Source organism: Lynx rufus, unplaced genomic scaffold (assembly GCF_022079265.1).
Source record: "Lynx rufus isolate CCGP_SWC_20201006 ecotype Redwood Valley unplaced genomic scaffold, mLynRuf1.p SCAF_11, whole genome shotgun sequence".
NCBI classification, from domain to species: Eukaryota; Metazoa; Chordata; class Mammalia; order Carnivora; family Felidae; genus Lynx; species Lynx rufus.
In genome coordinates, this window is record NW_025814825.1 from 39,741,467 (window position 1) to 39,764,057 (window position 22,591).

The 22,591-nt window shown below is 38.8% G+C and overlaps 1 protein-coding gene across 1 annotated transcript in view; it reads left to right on the top strand.

Annotated features, from left to right (window-relative positions):
* The window catches only part of ENTPD7 (ectonucleoside triphosphate diphosphohydrolase 7), a 45,791-nt gene that overhangs the window by 9,863 nt on the left and 13,337 nt on the right, over window positions 1-22,591 (top strand). The window contains exons 4-7 of the mRNA XM_047073287.1: window positions 11,255-11,460; window positions 11,712-11,862; window positions 17,077-17,180; window positions 19,965-20,021. Coding sequence (XP_046929243.1) covers window positions 11,255-11,460; window positions 11,712-11,862; window positions 17,077-17,180; window positions 19,965-20,021 — 518 coding nt within the window. The remainder of the gene's footprint in view (window positions 1-11,254; window positions 11,461-11,711; window positions 11,863-17,076; window positions 17,181-19,964; window positions 20,022-22,591) is intronic.

The window sequence follows — 22,591 nt, forward strand, 5'->3', positions numbered from 1 at the left end:
TTATAGTTTTGTCATTTGGATTAAAAGAGAAAAGCATCTAGGACTACCTATTGCATCATGGGGGTTAGTCTTATTGTTTGAAATAAACTTGATTTTTCTGTTCGCTAATTCCATCTTCTGCCTTCCAGATATACACTGAAGGTTATGGGCAGCATTATCTCCAATTAAAATTTTCCTCCCAGAATTTTTTTTTCTGGCTGCTGCTATTGATTAGGTACTGGTGAGCACAAGCTGATGATAAAATGATCAAGCAAATAATTAGGAATTGATGGAAACACTTTAGTTCAACAGCTTACAAAAATTTTAGGACACATGTTTATGGTTGTGATTTGTATATTACATGTAATACAAAGTCATATCTTTTCAATTTGTTCCAATTCACGTGATGAAATTAGGTCAGTAGTTTGTAATGGAAAAAAAAATATTTTAATTTGAATTTTTTTCAGCCATTGGTGGAGCTAGCATATCACCTCCAGGCAATATGACCCAGGATTTTAGAAGCCTGTATGAGGATTTTCCCTCAGTAGTTTCAATTTTAAAGAGTTGTGGTATTTTTTGTTTGTTTATTATGAACATTTACTCAACATTGCTTCTGGAAGGAGAAAACAGGAAGTTTGCATCAGAACTAGAATTTAAGAAAAGATAAATTTAGAGAGTGATGGGGTGGGTGTCAGTAAGGGTAGAATCCAGAGCTGTTTTTGTTTTTAATAGACTCTATTTTTATTAAATTTTTTTTTTTCAACGTTTTTTATTTATTTTGGGGACAGAGAGAGACAGAGCGTGAGCGGGGGAGAGGCAGAGAGAGAGGGAGACACAGAATCGGAAGCAGGCTCCAGGCTCCGAGCCATCAGCCCAGAGCCTGACGCGGGGCTCGAACTCACGGACCGCGAGATCGTGACCTGGCTGAAGTCGGACGCTTAACCGACTGCGCCACCCAGGCGCCCCTAGACTCTATTTTTTAGAGCAGTTTTCAGTTCACAGCTAAACTAAGCGAAAGTACAGAGGTTTCCTAGATACACTCTACCCCTACATGCATAGCAAAGCTATTTTTAAGAATAATTTTTGTTAGATATATGTTTTAATCAACTGTTTATCTGGCATGTGCCATATATTATAAGATGTGCTCTAACAACTTCATCAGACTTAATGCATATTTTACATTTATTTATTCATTGTTCATTTATTCAACAAAAATTATTGTTTACACTGTGGTATCCAATAGGGTAGCCACTTGCCACAATGGCTGTTTAAATTTAAATTAATTAAAAGACAATAAATTCAGTTCTTCACTTGCACTAGTCACATTTCAGGTGTGCACTGGCCACAGCTATCCTATGGTGGCTAGCGGGTATCCCATTGGAGAGATAGGGAATATTTCCATATCACAGAGTTCCATTGGAAAATTTTAGCCCTGGATGCTAGGTAAATTGTTAAAATTTATTAATAATTTTTAGTACAAGGGGCACTTTTAGCATGTATACATATATATAGTGCCAGACAAATGGTAAACTATCCTTATGTAAATGTTCTGTATCTACAATACATTTTTTCTTAACCTTAATGGTTAGTATGATTCACTTTTTTGTAGCCCCACTACTGTCTTCATTAGATGGGAAATATTTGTCTGGTTTACTGTTGTTCCAGAGAATGTCTTCGGTAGCTATTGAAAGATGGTGCCTTTATATTCCTTTGTCATCGGGGTATAACTATGAGTGAAAAGTTTTGCATCAGCAGTGGGTTCAGTACTGACTTTCCTTAGGAGTTTCAATTCTGTTTAAAGCAAGTTGAAAAGAGACATTGCTTTTGGTTAGGATAAAAATGATAAGCTTCAGGAATGCCTGGGTGGCTCAGTCAGTTAAGGTTCTGACTTCAGCTCAGGTCATGATCTTGCCGTCTGTGGGTTCGAGCCCCACGTTGGGCTCTGTGCTGATAGCTCAGAGCCTGGAACCTGCTTCAGATTCTGTGTCTCCCTCTTTCTCTGCCCCTCCCCGATTCATGCTCTATCTCTCTCCATCTCTCAAAAATGAATAGATGTTAAAAAAAATGATAAGCTTCAGGATATGCAGATGAAGTTCAGGCTTCTTATGTACAATAGAACCATTCAGAGACTTTTGCTGGTGAAATTGAAGGCATTTACTTGGCATTTATTGACATTTATTCTTTTATTCACTTGTCCTTTAACAGTGTTAATAGTGTTTATAAGCAGAGCTTTAAATTATAAATGCTCCTTAATGCTCTGGTGAATCTTGTTAGGAGATAAGCTTACAAGATGCTTTCCTGGGTATGTATTACTATCATCAGTCGCGCACAGCTGCTTTCTCTATAATGTTATATTTGGTTCTGAGTCTTGAATGGGGTTGAAAGACTATGATGATATTCAGCAAAAAGCTGGTGGCTCCATGCTGATGGGAGCCATTTAATGGACTTTTGGTGCATTGCTGAGTTCTGTTTGAACTCTGGAAGTGGCATAATTAGTGTTGATTTTGTAAGCTAAGTAATGGTTTGGTCAGTTACTGCCCTAATGCTGTTAATGTTTTCAGGATAGTGGCAGTGAAAGCCAGTCTTGAGTTTTATTTTGGGTGATGTATATGTGAGTAACTTTCCTTTCATTGACTCAGCAGTGATTAGAGGGAAATCAGGTTTCTCAAATAGAAAGGGTGTATGCATGTATGTATGTAGGGGGGTAAATATGTGTGATAGTGAATCAGATCTCTCCTGGGAAACTAGGTGTGAGGGATTCCAAAGATTTTGGAACTTTTCTTTTGGGCTTTAGGTCCTCTTTAGGAATTAATCTAGCGTAATATCAGCAAAGCAGGAGAGTCCAGCAATGCAAGTAATTGATAATGATGGCTAAGGCCGGGACTGCAAGTCACAAATGCAAGAAAGGACCATCGATCTATCTGTGTCAGGAGCCTAGACAGAGGAAGACCTTCGGTGTTTGCAAAGTGTAAGAAGCCTGATTAGATCAGAAGAGGTCAGAGTTCCAGAAAGATGTGATACTATTACTTCCAAGAGGGGAAAATTGTTTTTCAGTTACTCATTTGTATGCATGATGAGAAAAATGGAGACTTCCTGCTGGCTGCAACCATTGAGCAAAAATTCAAATGGGAAGTGTAGCAAAATTGCTGCCTGGTCCTTTCTTACTCCCTTATGTTCAAATGTCAGGTGACATTTTTCTGCCAATGTACACATGGAGACTTCTTTTTTTTTTTTTTTTAATTTTTTTTCAATGTTTTTTTTATTTATTTTTGGGACAGAGAGAGACAGAGCATGAACGGGGGAGGGGCAGAGAGAGAGGGAGACACAGAATCGGAAGCAGGCTCCAGGCTCTGAGCCATCAGCCCAGAGCCCAACACGGGGCTCGAAGTCACGGACCCTGAGATCGTGACCTGAGCTGAAGTCGGACGCTTAACCGACTGCGCCACCCAGGCGCCCCGACATGGAGACTTCTAAGAGAAGGGAAAGCAAAGTTGAGTTGCATGCAGATTAGAGTTGTAAAGTTGCTTATCTTGACAGGAACCCAGGAGGATGACAGGATGCTTTGGAAAGCCATTGAAAGTTTCTGAAAAGGAGACCAATTGATTTGGAGTATGTATAGCTAGACAGCTAATAAAGACATAGAGGAGTTGACAAACCTGCAGCTCCATACAGTGAGCTCTAGGACCAAACCAGTCAGTGTTGGTTGTTATGCGTCAGGGAAATGTGAGGAGCATTGTGACAGTTGGAGATACTGCAAATAAGATGTCTGCTCTTGGGAAACTTAATAGGCTAAGTGCAGAGGTGGAATAAACAAATAGGAAAGAAGTCTTAGGAGCGCATACTGGAATATAAACAAACTGCTTAAAGGGAATAATGACATTCCACATTGTAAAACAGAAGGAGGAGGCCTTTTCAAATCATTGTGAGTATCACAAGAGTCAGCATTGTTGAGTGGAGGCTTCTTTTTTTTTTTTTTCCTGAGTGCCAAAGCTTGGATAACTTTTGTTTTTTGTGTTTTTTTAAATATGAAATTTATTGTCAATTGGTTTCCATACAACACCCAGTGCTCATCCCAACAGGTACCCTCCTCAATGCCCATCACCCACCCTCTCTTCCCTCCCACCCCCCATCAACCCTCAGTTTATTCTCAGTTTTTAAGAGTCTCTTATGGTTTGGCTCTCTCCCTCTCTAATTTTTTTTTCCTTCCCCTCCCCGCATGGGTTTCTGTTAAGTTCCTCAGGATCCACATAAGAGTGAAAACATATGGTATCTGTCTTTCTCTGTATGACTTATTTCACTTAGCATAACACTCTCAAGTTCTATCCACATTGCTACAAAAGGCCACATTTCATTCTTTCTCATTGCCATGTAGTATTCCATTGTGTATATAAACCACAATTTCTTTATCCATTCATCAGTTGATGGACATTTAAGCTCTTTCCATAATTTGGCTATGTTGAAAGTGCTGCTGTAAACATTGGGGTACAAGTGCCCCTATGCATCCCTTGGGTAAATTCCTAGCAGTGCTATTGCTGGGTCATAGGGTAGATCTATTTTTAATTTTTTGAGGAACCTCCACACTGTTTTCCAGAGTGGCCGCACCAGTTTGCATTCCCACCAACAGTGCAAGAGGGTTTCCATTTCTCCACATCCTCCCCAGCATCTATAGTCTCCTGATTTGTTCATTTTGGCCACTCTGACTGGCGTGAGGTGATATCTGAGTGTGGTTTTGATTTGTATTTCCCTGATGAGGAGCGATGTTGAGCATCTTTCATGTGCCTGTTGGCCACCTGGATGTCTTCTTTAGAAAACTGTCTATTCATGTTTTCTGCCCATTTCTTCACTGGATTATTTGTTTTTCAGGTGTGGAGTTTGGTGAGTTCTTTATAGATTTTGGACACTAGCCCTTTGTCTGATATGTCATTTGCAAATATCTTTCCCCATTCCGTTGGTTGCCTTTTAGTTTTGTTGATTGTTTCCTTTGCGGTGCAGAAGCTTTTTATCTTGATGAGATCCCAATAGTTCATTTTTGCTTTTAATTCCCTTGCCTTTGGAGATATGTCAAGTAAGAAATTGCTGCAGCTGAGGTCAGAGGTTTTTTTCCTGCTTTCTCCTCTAGGGTTTTGATGGTTTCCGGTCTCACATTCAGGTCCTGGGAAGTCATGTCAAAGAAGGGAAGGGGGAGGAATAGGTAGAGAAGCAGATGGGAAAAAGAAGGTCACATTACAGCAGTGGTTGTCAAAGTGTTTACTTGGGAGTTCCTGAAACCTTTTCAGGGAGTCTGTGAGGCCAAAATTAGGCCAAAGCTATTTTCATAATAATACTAAGATGTTATTTGCCCTTTTAAAAAAAATTTATTTATTGTTTAATTTACATCCAAGTTAGCATATAGTGCAACAATGATTTCAGGAGTAGATTCCTTAATGCCCCTTACCCATTTAGCCCATCCCCCCTCCCACAACCCCTCCAACAACTCTCTGTTTGTTCTCTATATTTAAGAGTCTCTTCTGTTTTGTCCCCCTCCCTGTTTTTATATTATTTTTGCTTCCCTTCCCTTATGTTCATCTGTTTTGTATCTTAAATTCCACGTATGAGTGAAGTCATATGATATTTGTCTTTCTCTGACTAGTTTCGCCTAGCTTAATACCCTCCAGCTCCATCCATGTAGTTGCAAATGGCAAGATTTCATTCTTTTTGATTGCTGAGTAATATTCTGTGTGTGTGTGTGTGTGTGTATACATATGTGTGTGTATGTGTGTGTGTATATATGTATGTATATACATATGTATATATATATACACATATGTATATATGTGTATACATAAAAATAAAAGCAGAACCTGTTTATTTTGATGAGGTCCCAATAGTTCATTTTTGCTTTTGTGTCGCTTGCTTCTGGAGACGTGTTGAGTAAGAAATTGCTGGGGCCGAGGTCAAAGAGGTTTTTGCCTGCTTTCTCCTCTAGGATTTTGATGGCTTCCCGTCTTACGTTTAGGTCTTTCATCCACTTTGAGTTTATTTTTTGTGTATGGTGTAAGAAAGTGGTCCAGGATCATTCTTCTGCATGTTACTGTCCAGTTTTCCCAGCACCATTTGCTCAAGAGACTGTATTCTATTGGATATTCTTTGCTGCTTTGTCAAAGATTAATTGGCCGTATGTTTGTGGATCCATTTCTGGGTTCTCTTCTGTCCCACTCATCTGAGGGTCTGTTTTTGTGCCAGTACCATACTGTCTTGATGATTACAGCTTTATAATACGTCTTGGAGTCTGGGAGTGTGACGCCTCCAGCTTTGGTTTTCTTTTTCAGGATTGCTTTGGCTATTCGGGGTCTTTTCTGGTTCCATACAAATTTTAGGATGGTTTGTTCTAGCTCTGTGAAGAATGCTGGTGTTATTTTGATAGGGATTGTTTGCCCTTCTTTTAATTGGAAAAAAACACATAACATAAAATTTGCCATTTTACCAACTTTTAAGTATACAGTTCAGTACTGTTAAGTGTATTCACATTGTTATTTGACCAATCTCCAGAACTTTTTCATCTTGCAAGTCTGAACTCTATACCCATTAAACAACAACTCCACTTTTTTCCCTCCCTGCGCCAACCCCTGGTAACCACTATTCTATTTTCTGTTTTGATGAATATGGCTGCTTCCCATCTCTCATGTAAGTGGAACTCACAATATTTGTCTTTTTGTGACTGGCTTGTTTTACTTAGCATGATATCCTCAAGGCTCACCCATATGTAGCATATGACAAAGCTTCCTTCTCTTTTAAGGCTGAAGAATATCCATTTTATGTATATAATGCATTTTGTTCATTTATTCATCTGTCCTTGGATACTTTATTTGCTTCTCCCTCTTGGCTAGTATGTTGCTATTTGCCCTTTTCACTGAGTTGACATATATACTAGTGATGCAAAGCAACAGGTAGGTAGAACTGCAGGTGCCTTGACACAAATCAAATGGAGGCACCAAATTCTACTGTTAGTTATTGTAGTCGTCACTGTCACACAGTTGTAATGGGAAAAAATTCAGGTTCCACTTAAGAATATCTTTTTCATGGGACACCTGGGTGGCTCAGTCAGTTAGGCGTCTGACTTCAGCTCAGGTCATGATATTGAGGTTCTCGAGTCCGAGCCCCGCATCGGGCTTTGTGCTGACAGCTTGGAGACTGGAGCCTGCTTCAGATCCTGTGTCTCCCTCGCTCTCTGCCCCTCCCCCACTCATGCTCTGTCTCTGTCTCTCAAAAATAAATAATAAAAATGTTTTAAAAAAAAAGAATATCTTTTTCATATTCTGTGTGACAAAATTGGAAGTATGCACTTCTCTTGCACACTGAGTTGTCTTGAGGAAAAGCCCTTAGGCAATTGTTTGGGGTGTGAGTTAAACCTAGCTGCTTTTATCACGGAATATTATTCTTACTTGAAAGAATGCCAGAAAAACTATGGTTTTCAGACGTGGATATTTTGTAACGCTCTTCTTGAAAATGAATGAAGTAAAATCCTGTCACTTTAAGGAAGCCAACTGTTAGCTTTCATTGCCAGTGATAACATTTGAGCTTTCAAGTGAAAATTAGCAGTTTGGAACATTTGTATCTGCCACCATGAGTCTGCTAGCTTCTTAATACTTAAAAGACTTTTTTTTTTTTTTTTTAATTTACATCCAAGTTAGTTAGCATATAGTGCAATAATGTATTCAGGAGTAGATTCCAGTGATTCATCCCCTGTGTATAACACCCAATGCTCATCCCAGCAAGTGTCTTCCTTAATGCCCTTAACCCTTTTAGCCCATCCCCCCACCGAAAAAGACTTTTTTTGATAATATTGGTAGTGATATTAATGTGTGTGTGTGTGTGTGTGTGTGTGTGTGTGTGTGTGTTTAATGTTGTAAAATGAAATGTGTCAATGTTAGGGAGATTTGCATAGCTCAGTGAACCAATATTTCCCAGTATAAGATGTTACAAAATTGTGCCGGGGTAAATGCACATTCAAAGTGCAAGATTCAAAGTGCAAGATAGACTAATGGTTAATGTTACGGAGTATAAAACATTCTTAGATAGGGTTTTAGATTTCACATTGCAGCTAACCTTTAAGAAACCCCACTTGTTGAACTTTAGTGTAGTATCAAAGAAGAATCTAAACGGGTTATTAAAATATTCCTTTTTCCAACAACATGTCTCTGTGAAGCTGGATTTTTTTTTCATATACTTCAACCAAAACAACATACTGTAACAGATTGAATACAGAGGCAAGTATGAGAATCTAGCTGTGTTCTATTAATCTACACAGTAGAGAGATTTGCAAAACCATAAAACAATGTCACTCTTCTATTTTTTTTGTTTTAAAAAAGTAGTTATTTTGGTGGCACCTGGGTGGCTCAGTCGGTTAGGCATCAGACTTTGGCTCAGGTCATGATCTCACAGTTCGTGGGTTCGAGCCCCGCGTTGGGCTCTGTGCTGACAGCTCAGAGCCTGGAGCCTGCTTCAGGTTCTGTGTCTCCTCTCTCTCTGCCCCACCCCTGCTCATGCTTGCTCTCTCTGTCTCTCAAAATAAACATTAAAATTTTTTTTTAAAAATTAAAAAGTTATTTTTATAAAGTATATTAATATGTAAAGAGTATTGTTTTATCTAAGTAAATATTAAAAATTTTCTGTCCTATTTTCTAACATGGTAAATATAAATAGATGTAACCCACATATACAAAACTTCTTTTGCATCCAATAAATTTTAAGAATACAAAAGGGGTCCTGAGCCTAGATGTTTGAGAACCAGTGTACTGGAGAAAAGTTATTCATTAAGCAGGAGGGAATGGGGTCTAAAATCTAGTCAGAAAAGTAGAGGGGAAGGTTTTGAGAGAGGGAAAGCAGAGAAAGATCTGTGAAGCATGTGAAGTAGAAAGATTGCTAGGGTAGGAAATGAAAAGTCACTTTGGGCTAGAGATGGCTTACCTTGCGTGAGGTCAGTATTTGCAAGAGTTCTGTAACTTGAACCCAGATATCTTCCCAGCTTTTATGTGATAGAAGTGAGCTGTTATGAGTTGATTTGTGGATCATAAGCCCAGTTCAGCCCAGTAATCTGATTAGAGTGGTAAAGTTTGTGGTGAAACAGTCTTTGGGAACATAAACTTGCTACAGTGTAACAGATTTTTACCACTTGCTTCATTTCCCATAACTCCCTCTCATATTGGATCCGGAAAAAAGTTCTACCTGACCCTATCCTATGTAATCATTTACAGCATGATACTGGAGCTCAAATATATGATCCTCCCTTATTTTGTATTGCAGAGTAGGAAAGGTACTTAACTCTACTTTATTTCAGAACTGATTCTATATGCTCATCCATTCATCAAGGTTTGCTTTTCCCTCCCCAAAGCAGGGAACTGTGTGGTCTGCATAGCAGTGTCAAATCACCAGTAAACATGGCCTAGATTATTGTGAGGGGTGGGACATGTGGCTAATTGTCTGATCAGAGGTAGATTTACCGAAAAGCTAGTGATACCTACACTTCAGGGCCCCTTACATGTGTAGGCCCCTTTTCGTATTTGTAATGTTGAGTCTTTCTTAAAACAACAACAACAACAACAAACACAACAACTATCCAATGGCATTAGTTTCAGGCTTCACAAAACCTAGTTCTTTTTTTTTTTTTTTTTAATTTTTTTTAATGTTTATTTCTGAGACAGAGAGAGACAGCATGAGCGGGGGAGGGGCAGAGAGAGAGGGAGACACAGAATCAGAAGCAGGCTCCAGGCTCTGAGCTGTCAGCACAGAACCTGACACGGGACTCGAACTCAAAAACCGTGAGATCATGACCTGAGCTGAAGTCGGTTGCTCAGCCGACTGAGCCACCCAGGTGCCCCCACAAAACCTAGTTCTGAGGGGTTCTGTGTAAGGGTCTAGGGGATCTAGGAATTAGCTCTAAATACAGTGTTGGATGAGTAGGGCAGATATAAGGAAGGGAGTTTAGTGGTGATACTTGAAAAAATACACAGCATTGCTTTCAAAGCATTTATTCAACTATTAGCTCAACCTATAGTAATACTTAATCAAATTTAAAAGAATTTACAGGACAACATTTTAATCTCTTTACCGTGCAGTATGTATTCTCAGCACCAAGAAAGAGCTTTTTCCAATAATAAGTTAAAAGCCATTCTCACTGAGCTTCTCTTCAAAGAGAAGTTCAGCAATGTTTGTACTTTTCAGACTCTCAGGTTCTAAGTGAACCTTAATGTTTATTAAAGCCTAAGACTCAGGAGCATTTTACCGACTCTTAGCCTTCTTTTCTTCTGGACTTTTCAGCTCTTTTCTCCAGAGAGTCTTCTCCTATTTGCTTTCCCAATTATTATCACATAACAGTAAAAGCAGTGGCAGTGGTACAGCGCTGTGCTAACCACTCAGCATACATTGTCTGTATGAGGGCGGAGACTTGGTATCCTTATTTTACAGATGAGAAAACAGTCTGAGAGAAGGTAGGTAACTTGTTGAAGGTCACACAGCATAGAAAGTGCCAGAGCTGAGAGACTCAAACCTTGGTGTTTTGATGGTAGCATCTTTACTTGTTTCATCTTCCTGCTGTCCACCACATAAATACCTTATAATGAGAATCTGAAAAAATTCCAACACAAAATTCTGATGTCCTAGGGCCTAGAAGCTATTTTTTTTAACAGTGTAATGTTTTATTTTTTTAGACTGGGTGTTGGGTACATTGTTTTATTGTTATTATTTATACATATTTTATAAGCATTCTTTTTATGACTGTAAAATACTTTAAAAGATATAGAAAAGAATAACTACTGTGTTTATGAAATACATTTTTTATTAATGCAGTTCTAGCAGTAAAAAGTACAAAGCAAAAAGCCCCATAAATATGGCCACCCAGAAACACATATTAAGTGATAATCATTCCAAAGTAGTGTTAATGTTTATGTACAGAAAGGATAGAGAGATAGAAGAGAAATTATTAGGATTGTTTTAGTTAACTAGTGTGTATAACAAACTGCCCCATATCTCGGTGGCTTATAACAATAAAAAATAGTTATTTGCTTAGACCTAGAAGCTCTTTAAAGATGGTAAAACATTTGGTATCCCAGCCAGTTTCAGAACTGCCCCCACTGCCATTTCAATGGCTCTCGGGAAGAAAACCAGGCATTATCTATGTACATCACTAATTATGGTCAGTGTTGTTTCATTCCTCAGGATGTGTGGTTCCATGTGGCTGGCACAGGTGGACACTTCATGAAAACTCTTTAATCCCAGTTTCTCTTTTTGCCTGGCTCAGGTACTTGGCTCGAGTAGGGGAGCTTGAAGCAACCAACACTGAAGACCCAACTCTAAATTACGGACTTGTCGTGGATTGTGGCAGCAGTGGCTCCCGGATTTTTGTTTATTTCTGGCCAAGACATAATGGCAACCCCCATGATTTACTGGACATTAAGCAGATGAGAGACCGCAACAGCCAACCAGTGGTTAAAAAAATCAAGCCAGGTACTATTTGGCATGTATTTTGTTGTCAGTCTCTTTACCTGCTACAGGCATGAAAGAGGAGAGAGTGAAGAGGCAGAAAGAAAGCTATTCCCTTTTTTTCTTGCGAGTCTGGATAATGGGAGAGATCTCATTCATTGCTGTTCCCGTCCTCTCAAATAAATAAGTGTTTAGGACCTTATGCATAACTTTATGGAGTATCAGTCTTCTGAATCCATGTGATCTGCTTTTTAAAGTATTTTGTCTTACTTAAGGAATCTCTGCAATGGCCGACACTCCAGAACATGCCAGTGATTACCTTCGTCCTCTGCTGAGCTTTGCTGCTGCTCACGTGCCTGTGAAGAAGCACAAGGAGACCCCTCTTTACATCCTGTGCACAGCAGGCATGAGGCTTCTCCCTGAGAGGTGAGATAGGGGGTCTGAAGAACACAGGAGAATGGGTGGCATGAGAGTTGCCAGGCTGATTCCATATGTTATTCTTTGCAGTCCCCTGGTCTGAAGGTGGGCTATGGGTGCACCATGCAGAGTTCACAGGTGGCACTGGAAGACTCCTGGCTCAAAATAGAGCAAAGCCACCCCTGCACGCAGTTATTTCACAGTCTGTTCAGGGCTTCATGTCATTTGCTTCTTTGGGATCAATATCTATCTGTGATGGCTGTAATGATTCTTAGTTTTTACTGAGGGGCAGTGATGATGGTGATAAATTTAGATCACTAGAAGGGGAGCACAGTTAACAGAAGGGTTGTAGGAGGTTGACCTGAGCAACTGGGTACCTGGGGGTCGGTAGGAAGGAATGCTGCTCTCTCCTTAACTGCCTGGTCATGGTGCTGCTTTACAAAGCTCAGTCTCCATTGTTTTAGAACAGTTTTTTTCAGCTTCATCCAGTCAAGTCTTTTCCACTTGACCTTGGCAATTTAGCCCAGTATCTTGCCACCCAATCCCTCTTTCTTCTTTGGAAGAAGAGGAGGAAGAGGCAGTGGCTGTACTTAGGTCAGACACATTCTTGTTTGTAATTTCTCCCCTTTGACACTTCCCTGGCCCCTTCACACTTATGGTCATGGGGTGGGAGTGAGCTCCCTTCACTTTAGAATTCATTCTTCTGGAATGTTCAAAGTCTCATAGGCAGCAGGTATTTTTTGTTAGCTTAGATATTTTTTTCTTGGTAAATAACAGTTCCCTTTTCCAGAAAGTTTTATTTTGTATTCTTGGCCAGCAACAAAAACCTTGGCTATGCAGGTAGGGCTTTGTGCTGCTTATGACAGACGTGCAGGACAATGTAACATATGTCCACAGTTCTTTCAATGGGCTTCTTTCCTTCTCTTTATTTTTTTTTTTTAATTTTTTTTTCAACGTTTTTATTTATTTTTGGGACAGAGAGAGACAGAGCATGAACGGGGGAGGGGCAGAGAGAGAGGGAGACACAGAATCGGAAACAGGCTCCAGGCTCTGAGCCATCAGCCCAGAGCCCGACGCGGGGCTCAAACTCACGGACCGCGAGATCGTGACCTGGCTGAAGTCGGACGCTTAACCGACTGCGCCACCCAGGCGCCCCCTTTCCTTCTCTTTAGACACACAATTACTGGTTTACTATCTTGTCTGCTGTTGAGAAGCAGATTATTTTATATAACCATTTGTTGAAATGAGAGACCTATTTTAACCCCTTATTTTCCCATATATCTTGGCCTTTAAAACATTTTTGTTTTGGGGTGCCTGGGTGGTCCAGTCAGTTGAGCGTCTGACTCTTGATTTTGGCTCAGGTCGTGATCTCATGGTTCTTGCAGTTCAGCCCGTGTTGGGCTCTGTGCTGACAGCATGGATCCTGCTTGGGATTCTCTCTCTCCCTCTCTTTCTGTTCCTCCGCTGCTTGCACTCTCTCTCTAAATACATAAACTTAAGAAAATTTTTTTGGTTTTGTTTTTGGGGTCGCTATATGGTTCAGTCAGTTGAGTGTCCGACTTTTGATTTCAGCTCACGTCATGATCCTGGGGTCATGGGATTAGGCCCCGCATCAGGCTCTGTGCTCAGCGTGGGGCCTGCTTGGGATTTTCTCTCTCTCTTTCCCTCTGTCCTTCTCCCTCTCTCACGCGTGCTTTCTCTTAACAAAACAAAACAACATTTGTGTTTTTTAATTTTTAAAACCAAATTTCAAAATATTATAGCTGCAGTAAAGGAAAAATAAACAACAAACTTATATCCCTATTGCCCTATCGAAAGTGTTTCATTTTGTCATATTCCCTTCTCTCTGTACATCTCTCTGTAATTTCTACAAAGTTGTTAACCATACTACACACGTAAGTTAGAATTTTTGATTCTGACATAAGTAATAATCATATAGTTCAGAATTTAGAAACCCTGGGAAGAGTATAGGTGACACAGTGGGTGCCACATCACAGGCTTGTGAGTGGTCTGAGGTCAACACCAAGGAAGGGGGATGAAGGCCACAGAAGAAGTTGATGAGGGAGTCAAAAAGGCAGAGCCGACCAGGAGGGTGATGGTTTGGCCCCCCTTTGTGGCTCTGGAGCGAAAGAAAGGATTGCCTCATCTCCTGATGTCACTCAGCATTGACATTGTTTGTCAAAGAAGTTTCTATGCAGACAAAACCCACTATGTAACTCCATTCCATTTGTCTAAGATGTTCACTGTCAGCATGGAGGCTCCGAATATTTGTATTTTTTTTTTATCTTAAGAATTTGTGAAGAGCTTGTCTTTTAATTCGTTTTCTGATCACCTCTTCTAAATAATGCCTATATCTATCCTGGGCTTATGAAATCATTGCTACCTCTTGAGGCAGCTGTAGTTGTTGACATAAATATAGCCATCACTGTAAGAACCTGTTTTGTATAATTAATGCTCCACTAATATATTAGCATTTGTGAGCAATATTCAAAATGGGTTTAAATCACCTGGACTATATTTTGAAATGTGTTATCACTAGGTTTTATTTCTTTGTCAAAGGCCTAGACTAACAATTTGTTAGACTAACCTCTTTTTTGTTTTGTAATGAAAATGCCTTTAAAAAGAAATTACAAAGGTAGTACAAGGTGACATTTAAGGGGGAAAAAACTTTTGTTCTGGAAAATTTCAAACATAATAAAAATAGAACAGCATAATGAATCCTTATTTTCTCAGCCCCCAGCTTCAACAGTTATCAGCATTTTGCCACTGAAAGTTTTTTGTTTTTGTGGGGTTTTTTTTGTTTTGTTTTAAAGCTTATTTATTTATTTTGAGAGAGAAGTGTGAGTAGGGGAGGGGCACAGAGAGAGAGAGAGAGAGAGAGAGAGAGAGAGAGAGAATTCCAAGCAGGCTCTGCACCGTGAGCGCACAGCCCGATGCATGGCTCCAACTCACGAAATGTGAGATCATGACCTGAGCCAAAACCAAGAGTCAGATGCTTAACTGACTGAGCCACCCGGATGCCACTGAAAGTTTTTGTTTGTTTTTTTTTTTAAATAAAGAAACAAATTGAATTTTAGGAACAAAAGTTCTATTCTGTGCAGTACGTGAAAAAGTTTTTTGTTTATTGTTTAATGTAAGTTGGGATCATATTGTATGTACTGTTTCATAACCTATTAGAACTCAAAATATGTTGGACATCTTTTCATGTCAATACATACAGAGTATAAGTCGACCTCATTTCTTTTAACATCTGTCTAGTGTTACATTATATGGATATGACATAGATTATTTAACAGGTTGTCACTTTTTCATTTTTATAAAGCTGCAGTATTCGCTTCCTTTTTGTATTCTTATCTGATGATTTCCTTGCAATAAATTTCTAAAAACGTAATAGCTGGTCAAAAGTTAAGCACGTTAAAAATTTGGATACAGGGGCGCCTGGGTGGCGCAGTCGGTTAAGCGTCCGACTTCAGCCAGGTCACGATCTCGCGGTCCGTGAGTTCGAGCCCCGCGTCAGGCTCTGGGCTGATGGCTCAGAGCCTGGAGCCTGTTTCCGATTCTGTGTCTCCCTCTCTCTCTGCCCCTCCCCCGTTCATGCTCTGTCTCTCTCTGTCCCAAAAATAAAATAAATGTTGAAAAAAAAATTTAAAAAAAAATTTGGATACAAAGTCCTGGATTGCTCTCAAAAAGATCATACCAGTGGGGCACCTAGCTGGCTCAGTTGGTAGAGCATTGACTCTCGATCTCAGTATCAGAAGTTCAAGCCCCACATTAGGCATGGAGCCTACTTAATTAAAAAAAAAATTTTTTTTTAATGTTTATTTATTTTTGAGACAGACAAAGACAGAATTCAAGTGGGTTAGGGGCAGAGAGAGAGGGAGACACAGAATCCGAAGCAGGCTAGGCATGGAGCCTACTTAAAAAAACAAAAAAAGATCATACCAGTAATTTACATTCCAAACACCAGTGTATGTGGGTGCCCATTTTTCCATATTGTCCCCCAAATCAGCAAGCCCTCTTTTTGTTTATTTTAAGCAAATAGCCAATTGGAAACATATCCAATAGGGAGAGCAAAATAATCCCTCTTGTTCCCCATGTAAAATTCTTATTGTAAGAATTTAATATGTATAACAACGAGCTATTTTAGAAATTGTATTTGACAGTATATTGTAAAATTATTACTTTGTTTTTCCTTTTTTTTTTTTTTTTTTTTTTTACAAAATGTTTATTTATTTTGAGAGAGAGAGAGACAGAGAAAGTGAGCGTGCACAAGCTGGGAGGGGGTAGAGAGAGCAGGAGAGAGAATCCCAAGCAGGCTCTATGCTCAGTGCAGAGCCTGATGCAGGGCTCGATCTCACAACCATGATATCATGACCTGAGCTTAAAGAAAATTATTACTTTAAATATATTCTTTACTTTTAAGTGTTATCATTCTTCACTAAGTCATGCTGAGCCAATAGAATATTTTTCTAATGAGTTATTTTAAAGATCCAGGATAGTTGCTTTTGTTTTTAACCACTTTCTCTAGATTCATATTATTACTTCTAGCTTTGTTTCTTTGCTTTTCTTTAATAATACTGATAGCATAAAACTTGAGAGGAGAAAATAATCCTAGATACTAAGATTCAGACTTTGTCCCCAAATTGTTATAACCTTTGGATTTTGATCCTGATTTGGGTTTTTCAAATGATAAGATTTTTATAAAGAAACAAAACCCCAGCCCTTGAAATATATAAAAGGAGATTAAAAAGTTCATTGTCAGTTTTGTAAAGGATATTAATTTGTGGATCTAACAGTGCTTGTTGTGTGGTAATATGAGGTGTTGTTTCTGTATTGTGTAAGATCTGAGGATAAGATTGTGTTCCTTAGTCTGACAGCTTCCCTTCATAGTAGTTAGGAATCATGCAATTATGAAACTGTGCTTCCTGCCACTTATATATACTCAGCGTTGTGAGAGGCACAGAACTGTGGTCTCATCATCTAATACTATTTGAATTATAAAATTACACAAAGAAAAAGTATTACCAGTATCATATTGCCTTTTAAGTGGAAGGATATACTTTGGAGGCAGTTTAAACCTTTAAAATCAAGTGAAGTGCCAAAAAGAAGCATGGCTCAACTAGTGGATGGACTATGTGAGCAATGAGGTAGAAGTGCAAGTTGAAGCTAATTGTGAGAAGAGTGTTTAACGATTAACTTTTATATTTTTGTTCTTTCTTGCAGAAAGCAGCTGGCTATCTTGGCTGATCTGGTGAGAGATTTACCTCTGGAGTTTGACTTCCTCTTTTCACAGTCTCAGGCAGAAGTGATCTCTGGGAAGCAGGAAGGTACTGGGCCTTGAGGGGTGCACTCCTTCAGCTCCTAGCCAATCATGGCATAGTCTCTCTGCTAGGGGTGGGGTTAGGATTACTTTATATATTTGATTTTTATTTTTCTTCGGGTAATTTTCTTGATTCTGTCATATGTTTTTTTTAAAATTATCATTTGCATATTCTGCATTGGTGTCTGTTATAGATTGCTGCTTCTGGAAGTCATATATTTATATTTATTTTTAACTTTGTGCTAAGTACTGTGTTTATAAGAACATATTAGTATTTAGTGATGATTCCAAGTGAGTATTTGGTTAGCTAATTGTAGTTTTCAAAACATAAGTACTTTTAGTCTACTCTTACTTAATTTCCACGAGTAACTTCTATAATCACTAACACGCCAATAAGCAAGGACCAACCAGTGACAACCACTAGCCAAGTTCCATAACTATATAACGCTGCAATTCCCATGGCCTCTTCACTAAAAAACCCTGAATCACCTGTATCATAAATCACCCAATCACCCGCACCATTAAACTTAAATACAACCTCAACCTCATCTTCTTTTAAAATATAACAAGCAGTTAATAATTCTGCTAACACCCCATACTGGGGGTTGTACTGAGTTTGCCAAATTCTAATGTAAAGCAAATTATTAAAGTAAGGGGAAACGTTAATAGGGGATGATCATTATTTACTTTTCTTTTGTTATGGGCTCTCCTTTTATTGCGTTTATTTTTTAAATGTTGATTTATTTATTTTGAAGGAGAGGGAGCAAGCAGGGGAGGAGCAGAGAGAGAGAGGGGGAGAGAGAATCCCAAGCAGGCTCCATGCTCAGTGCAGAGCCCAACTCAGGGATCCATCTCACCACCATGAGACCATGACCTGAACTGAATCCAAGAGTCAGAAGCTTAACAAACTGAATCACGCAGGCACCACCCCCCCTGCTTTATTGTATTTATTATGAAGTACTGATACTTCCCTAAAAGCTTGCACTGCTGGGTTTGTAGTTTTGAGGTAGAATTGAATATATGTTCTCATGTGGCCCAAATGTGGCCTACATGACAAATTATGTTTCCATTTCTTGAAAAAGAGAAAATCTTCTGTGCATTCTGAATTTTTTTAAATGTTTATTTATTTTTGAATAAGAGAGACAGAGTGTGAGTGGGGTAGGAGCAGAGAGAGAGGGAGACACAGAATCCGAAGCAGGCTCCAGGCTCTGAGCTGTCAGCACAGAGCCTGATGCGGGGCTTGAACTCACGAACCGTGAGGTCATGACCTGAGCTGAAGTCAGACGCTGATTATCAACTGAGCCACCCAGGCGCCCCTCTTCTGTACATTCTAGTTGCAGTTCACATAAAGGAAAAGATTTACCTTTTCAATTTCAGTATTGCATTCTCCAGTTCTAAAATTTTCATTTGATTCTTTTTTATGTTCTCTTCCTTTGCTGAGACTTTCTATCTTTCCGTTCATTGTAAGACTGCTCTTATTTCTTAGTTATATAGCTGCTTTAGTATCTCTGTCTGGTAATTCTGACATCTGTGTCATCTTGGGGTTGGCATCTTTTCCCTTAGGAGTTGAGATTTTCCTAGTTCTTTTCATGCTAAGTAATTTTATATTGTATCCTGGACATTTTGAAAGTTATACTATGAAACTGGGTCTTGTTTCAATCGTAAGGAAAATACTGATTTTTCAAAGCCTTGTCACTGCTATTTGGGTTTGTACCATTTGTGTGTCACCCAGTGGTCAGTCTAAAATCTGGGCATAGCCCATACAAATGGAGTGTCTAGCCAGTACGGTTCTCAGAACCTTTGGTATATTGTTTATGAGATCCATGCATGTGTTGCTTGGCTGTGAGCCCAGGAGTTCATACATCACTTTATTCCTTACTCTCTGTGATCTCCCCAACACTTTCTGGTTCCCTGGGGCTCACTTTCATGGTCCTGCAGTTAGAAAGCCAGGGCTTTAATTTGCCTACTCTGCCATACATTTCCCATGATTGCATCTGCATCCAGGGCTAAATGGTGGAGGACATGGAGAAAAATCAGCAATAGGGATTTTCTTCAGTTCTTAAGGCTGTAGCTCCTCTAGTCAGAGAAGATTCATATCCTTCACAGTTTTAGGCACCTGCCCAACTTCTACCTCTGCTGTTGCAGGATTGCCTGGGGTAGCAGAGAACAAAATGAAGGGAAAAAAACCCAAGGGATTTTCCTCCATTCTTTCGGAGGCTTTGGGGTCTCTTTTAATGCTCCTTGGACCAGAAAGCAAGGTCTTGAAGTTCTTTCCCTCCACACCTGGATGTCCTTTTGTGTTTCAAGCTGCTTTTGAGTCCAGGCCAGGCAATATCTGAGGGGAAAATATGGGACACTCACTACAGGTTTGGTGGTACTTTAACTTCTGATCTCTGACTCAGTGTGCCTCTTATTATTTCCTTCCAGAGTTCTCACAAATCTGCTCCATATATTCCATGCAGTTTACACTGTGTTCGGTGGGATGACAGGATAGAGTGTGCTTACCTCCTCTTGCCCAGAGCCAGAATCCAAGATGCACATTTTTTACATTTGTTTTTGCACATTAATTTAGAAAACGCAAATTTACACATTAATTTAGACAATGCAAATCATTTTAAAAGGGAAAAGCATCACAAGATAAGAGATTTTGAATTCATACACTAAGAGTATGGAATAAAATACTATCATCACTTTTTTCCTAAGAAAAGGAGGAAAAGAACAGCCCTGGGAGAGGTGTATACATGGCATAGCAATAGAGAATTAAGCATGGGCTTTTATGTTTCTTACCTAGGAGTTTATGCATGGATTGGAATCAACTTTGTTTTGGGAAGATTTGACCATGAGGATGGTGAGTAATGTTGTCATCTTAAGACAGTTCTAAGGACTGAACGAAGGTTTATGTTGTAACCTATCAGTGTAATATAAGTGCCACATTTGAGTTATTTTTATTTCTTTTTTTTTAAAAGTAAAGATGCTTCATTTTCCAGTCCTACTTTCCCTTCTTTTATTTCTTTTTAAATTTTTAATATGGAAAGTTAGAAACATTTACAGAAGTAAATAATAATAAAATGAATTTCCATGAGCCCATTACTCAGACTCAACACTAATTAGTGGTTGGTCAGTTTTTTGGCTCCACCCTCCCTCCATACAACACAGATTTTTTTCCTTTTGGATTTTAAAAAGCAAACCCCAGACATATCATTTTATCTTCTTGTACTTCAGCGTTTATCTCTCACCAGTGAGGAGCTTCAAAACAACTGAAATATCCACAATGCCATTCTTAAATTTAAAAAAGTTAACAATTTCTAGTATTGTGTAACATCTATCTAATACCCAGGTAGAGACTTCCTTTATTGTATCAAGAATATTTATTTGTAATTGTCTTGTTAAAATCAGAATCTGAACAAGGATCATAATTACATTTGATTGATAAGTTTCTTTATAACAGCTTTCCCCCTCCCACCTCTTTTCCTCAAATCATTCATTAAAAACACAAAAACAAAACTGGCTCACTTGATAGAATGAAATTACCACATTCTTAATTTGATTGACTGAATTTTTTTTTTTTTTTTTGGCCACCTTACAATCGTGAAAGAGTTTTATTTTTTTTTTTATATGAAGTTTATTGACAAATTGGTTTCCATACAACACCCAGTGCTCATCCCAAAAGGTGCCCTCCTCAATACCCATCACCCACCCTCCCCTCCCTCCCACCCCCCATCAACCCTCAGTTTGTTCTCAGTTTTTAACAGTCTCTTATGCTTTGGCTCTCTCCCACTCTAACGTCCTTTTTTTTTTTTTTTTTTTTTTTTCTTCCCCTCCCCCATGGGTTCCTGTTAAGTTTCTCAGGATCCACATAAGAGTGAAACCATATGGTATCTGTCTTTCTCTGTATGGCTGATTTCACTTAGCATCACACTCTCCAGTTCCATCCACGTTGCTACAAAAGGCCATATTTCATTTTTTCTCATTGCCACGTAGTATTCCATTGTGTATATAAACCACAATTTCTTTATCCATTCATCAGTTGATGGACAGATTGACTGAATTTTTGTGGGGTCTTAAACATGCTTCTCATCCCTCCTTATGTCTTATAAATTGGAGATTAGATACAGAAGCTTGATTAGACACCGATTCAATTCCTTTGGCAAGAATAAATAATAAATAAAGATTGGCACTAAGTGTTTCCTACTACATCACATCAGAAGTTTTATAAGGTCCACTTCAGTCACGTTAAGACTGATCAGGTTTCAGGGTTCAGGTATTGTCAGCCTGATCTAATCTATTATGAAAATTCTCCAGCCACTTTTCACTTAATGGTTATAGTAGCCAATTGTGATTGTTGTTTAGATTCGTTTTTTCATTAGAGGTTGCAAAATAGTTATTTTTCTAATTCCTTCATTTCTTCTGCATTTAACAGTTGGGGTTTTTATATAACAAAATTTTCTTCATTAACTATTTGATTATCCTGGAATACAGTTCTAAATGGAAAGACAGGATAGATCTTTCATTCTTTCATTTATCAAGTTTTTGATTAATGAGTTGATGTCCTAGCAACTTCCAAAGGTAACTAGTGAAGTTTTTTTTCAGTATCATTATGAGTTTGTAGATTTTAATGTGTTTGATGCATCGTAGTCCATTGCATCATCATTCTTTTCAGTGCTCAAATTACACCATCATTGGCCAGTTGGAGCACCTATAGGTTGGCTTCTGTACCTTTTAACATCCCAATAGTCTTTTATATTTCCCTTGCTTTTTGGCACACTAAGGTATATTCCATGCTTGTCTTGTATTTTTTCTACCTTAGACCTAGCATCGGACATTTTTTAAGGAGCCCTGGTTTCTTTTATTGGAAAATGATATTTAGAGACCATGGATGCCAGGATTGCTTATTGCTCCTAGATTATCCTTACTTCTAGGCCCTTTCAGTACAGAGCTAGAAAATATGTATTTTTAGAAAGAGAAAAAGAAATCATGATAGTTCCAATTCATATTTAAGATTATAAGGTTATACAAAGAGGTGAAAAATCCATACACTGAAAACTGTAGAAAACTTATGAAAGAAATTGAAGAAGGCACACAAAAAAATCGAAAAATATTCCATGCTCCTGGATTGGAAGAACAAATATTGTTAAAATGTCCATACTACCCAAAGCAATCTAAATATTCAGTGCTATCCCTGTCAAAATAACACCAGCATTCTTCACAGAGCTAGAACAAACCATCCTAAAATTTGTATGGAACCAGAAAAGACCCCGAATAGCCAAAGCAATCCTGATAACGAAAACCAAAGCTGGAGGCGTCACACTCCTGGACTTCAAGACGTATTATAAAGCTGTAATCATCAAGACAGTATGGTACTGGCACAAAAACAGACCCTCAGATGAATGGAACAGAATAGAGAACCCAGAAATGGAT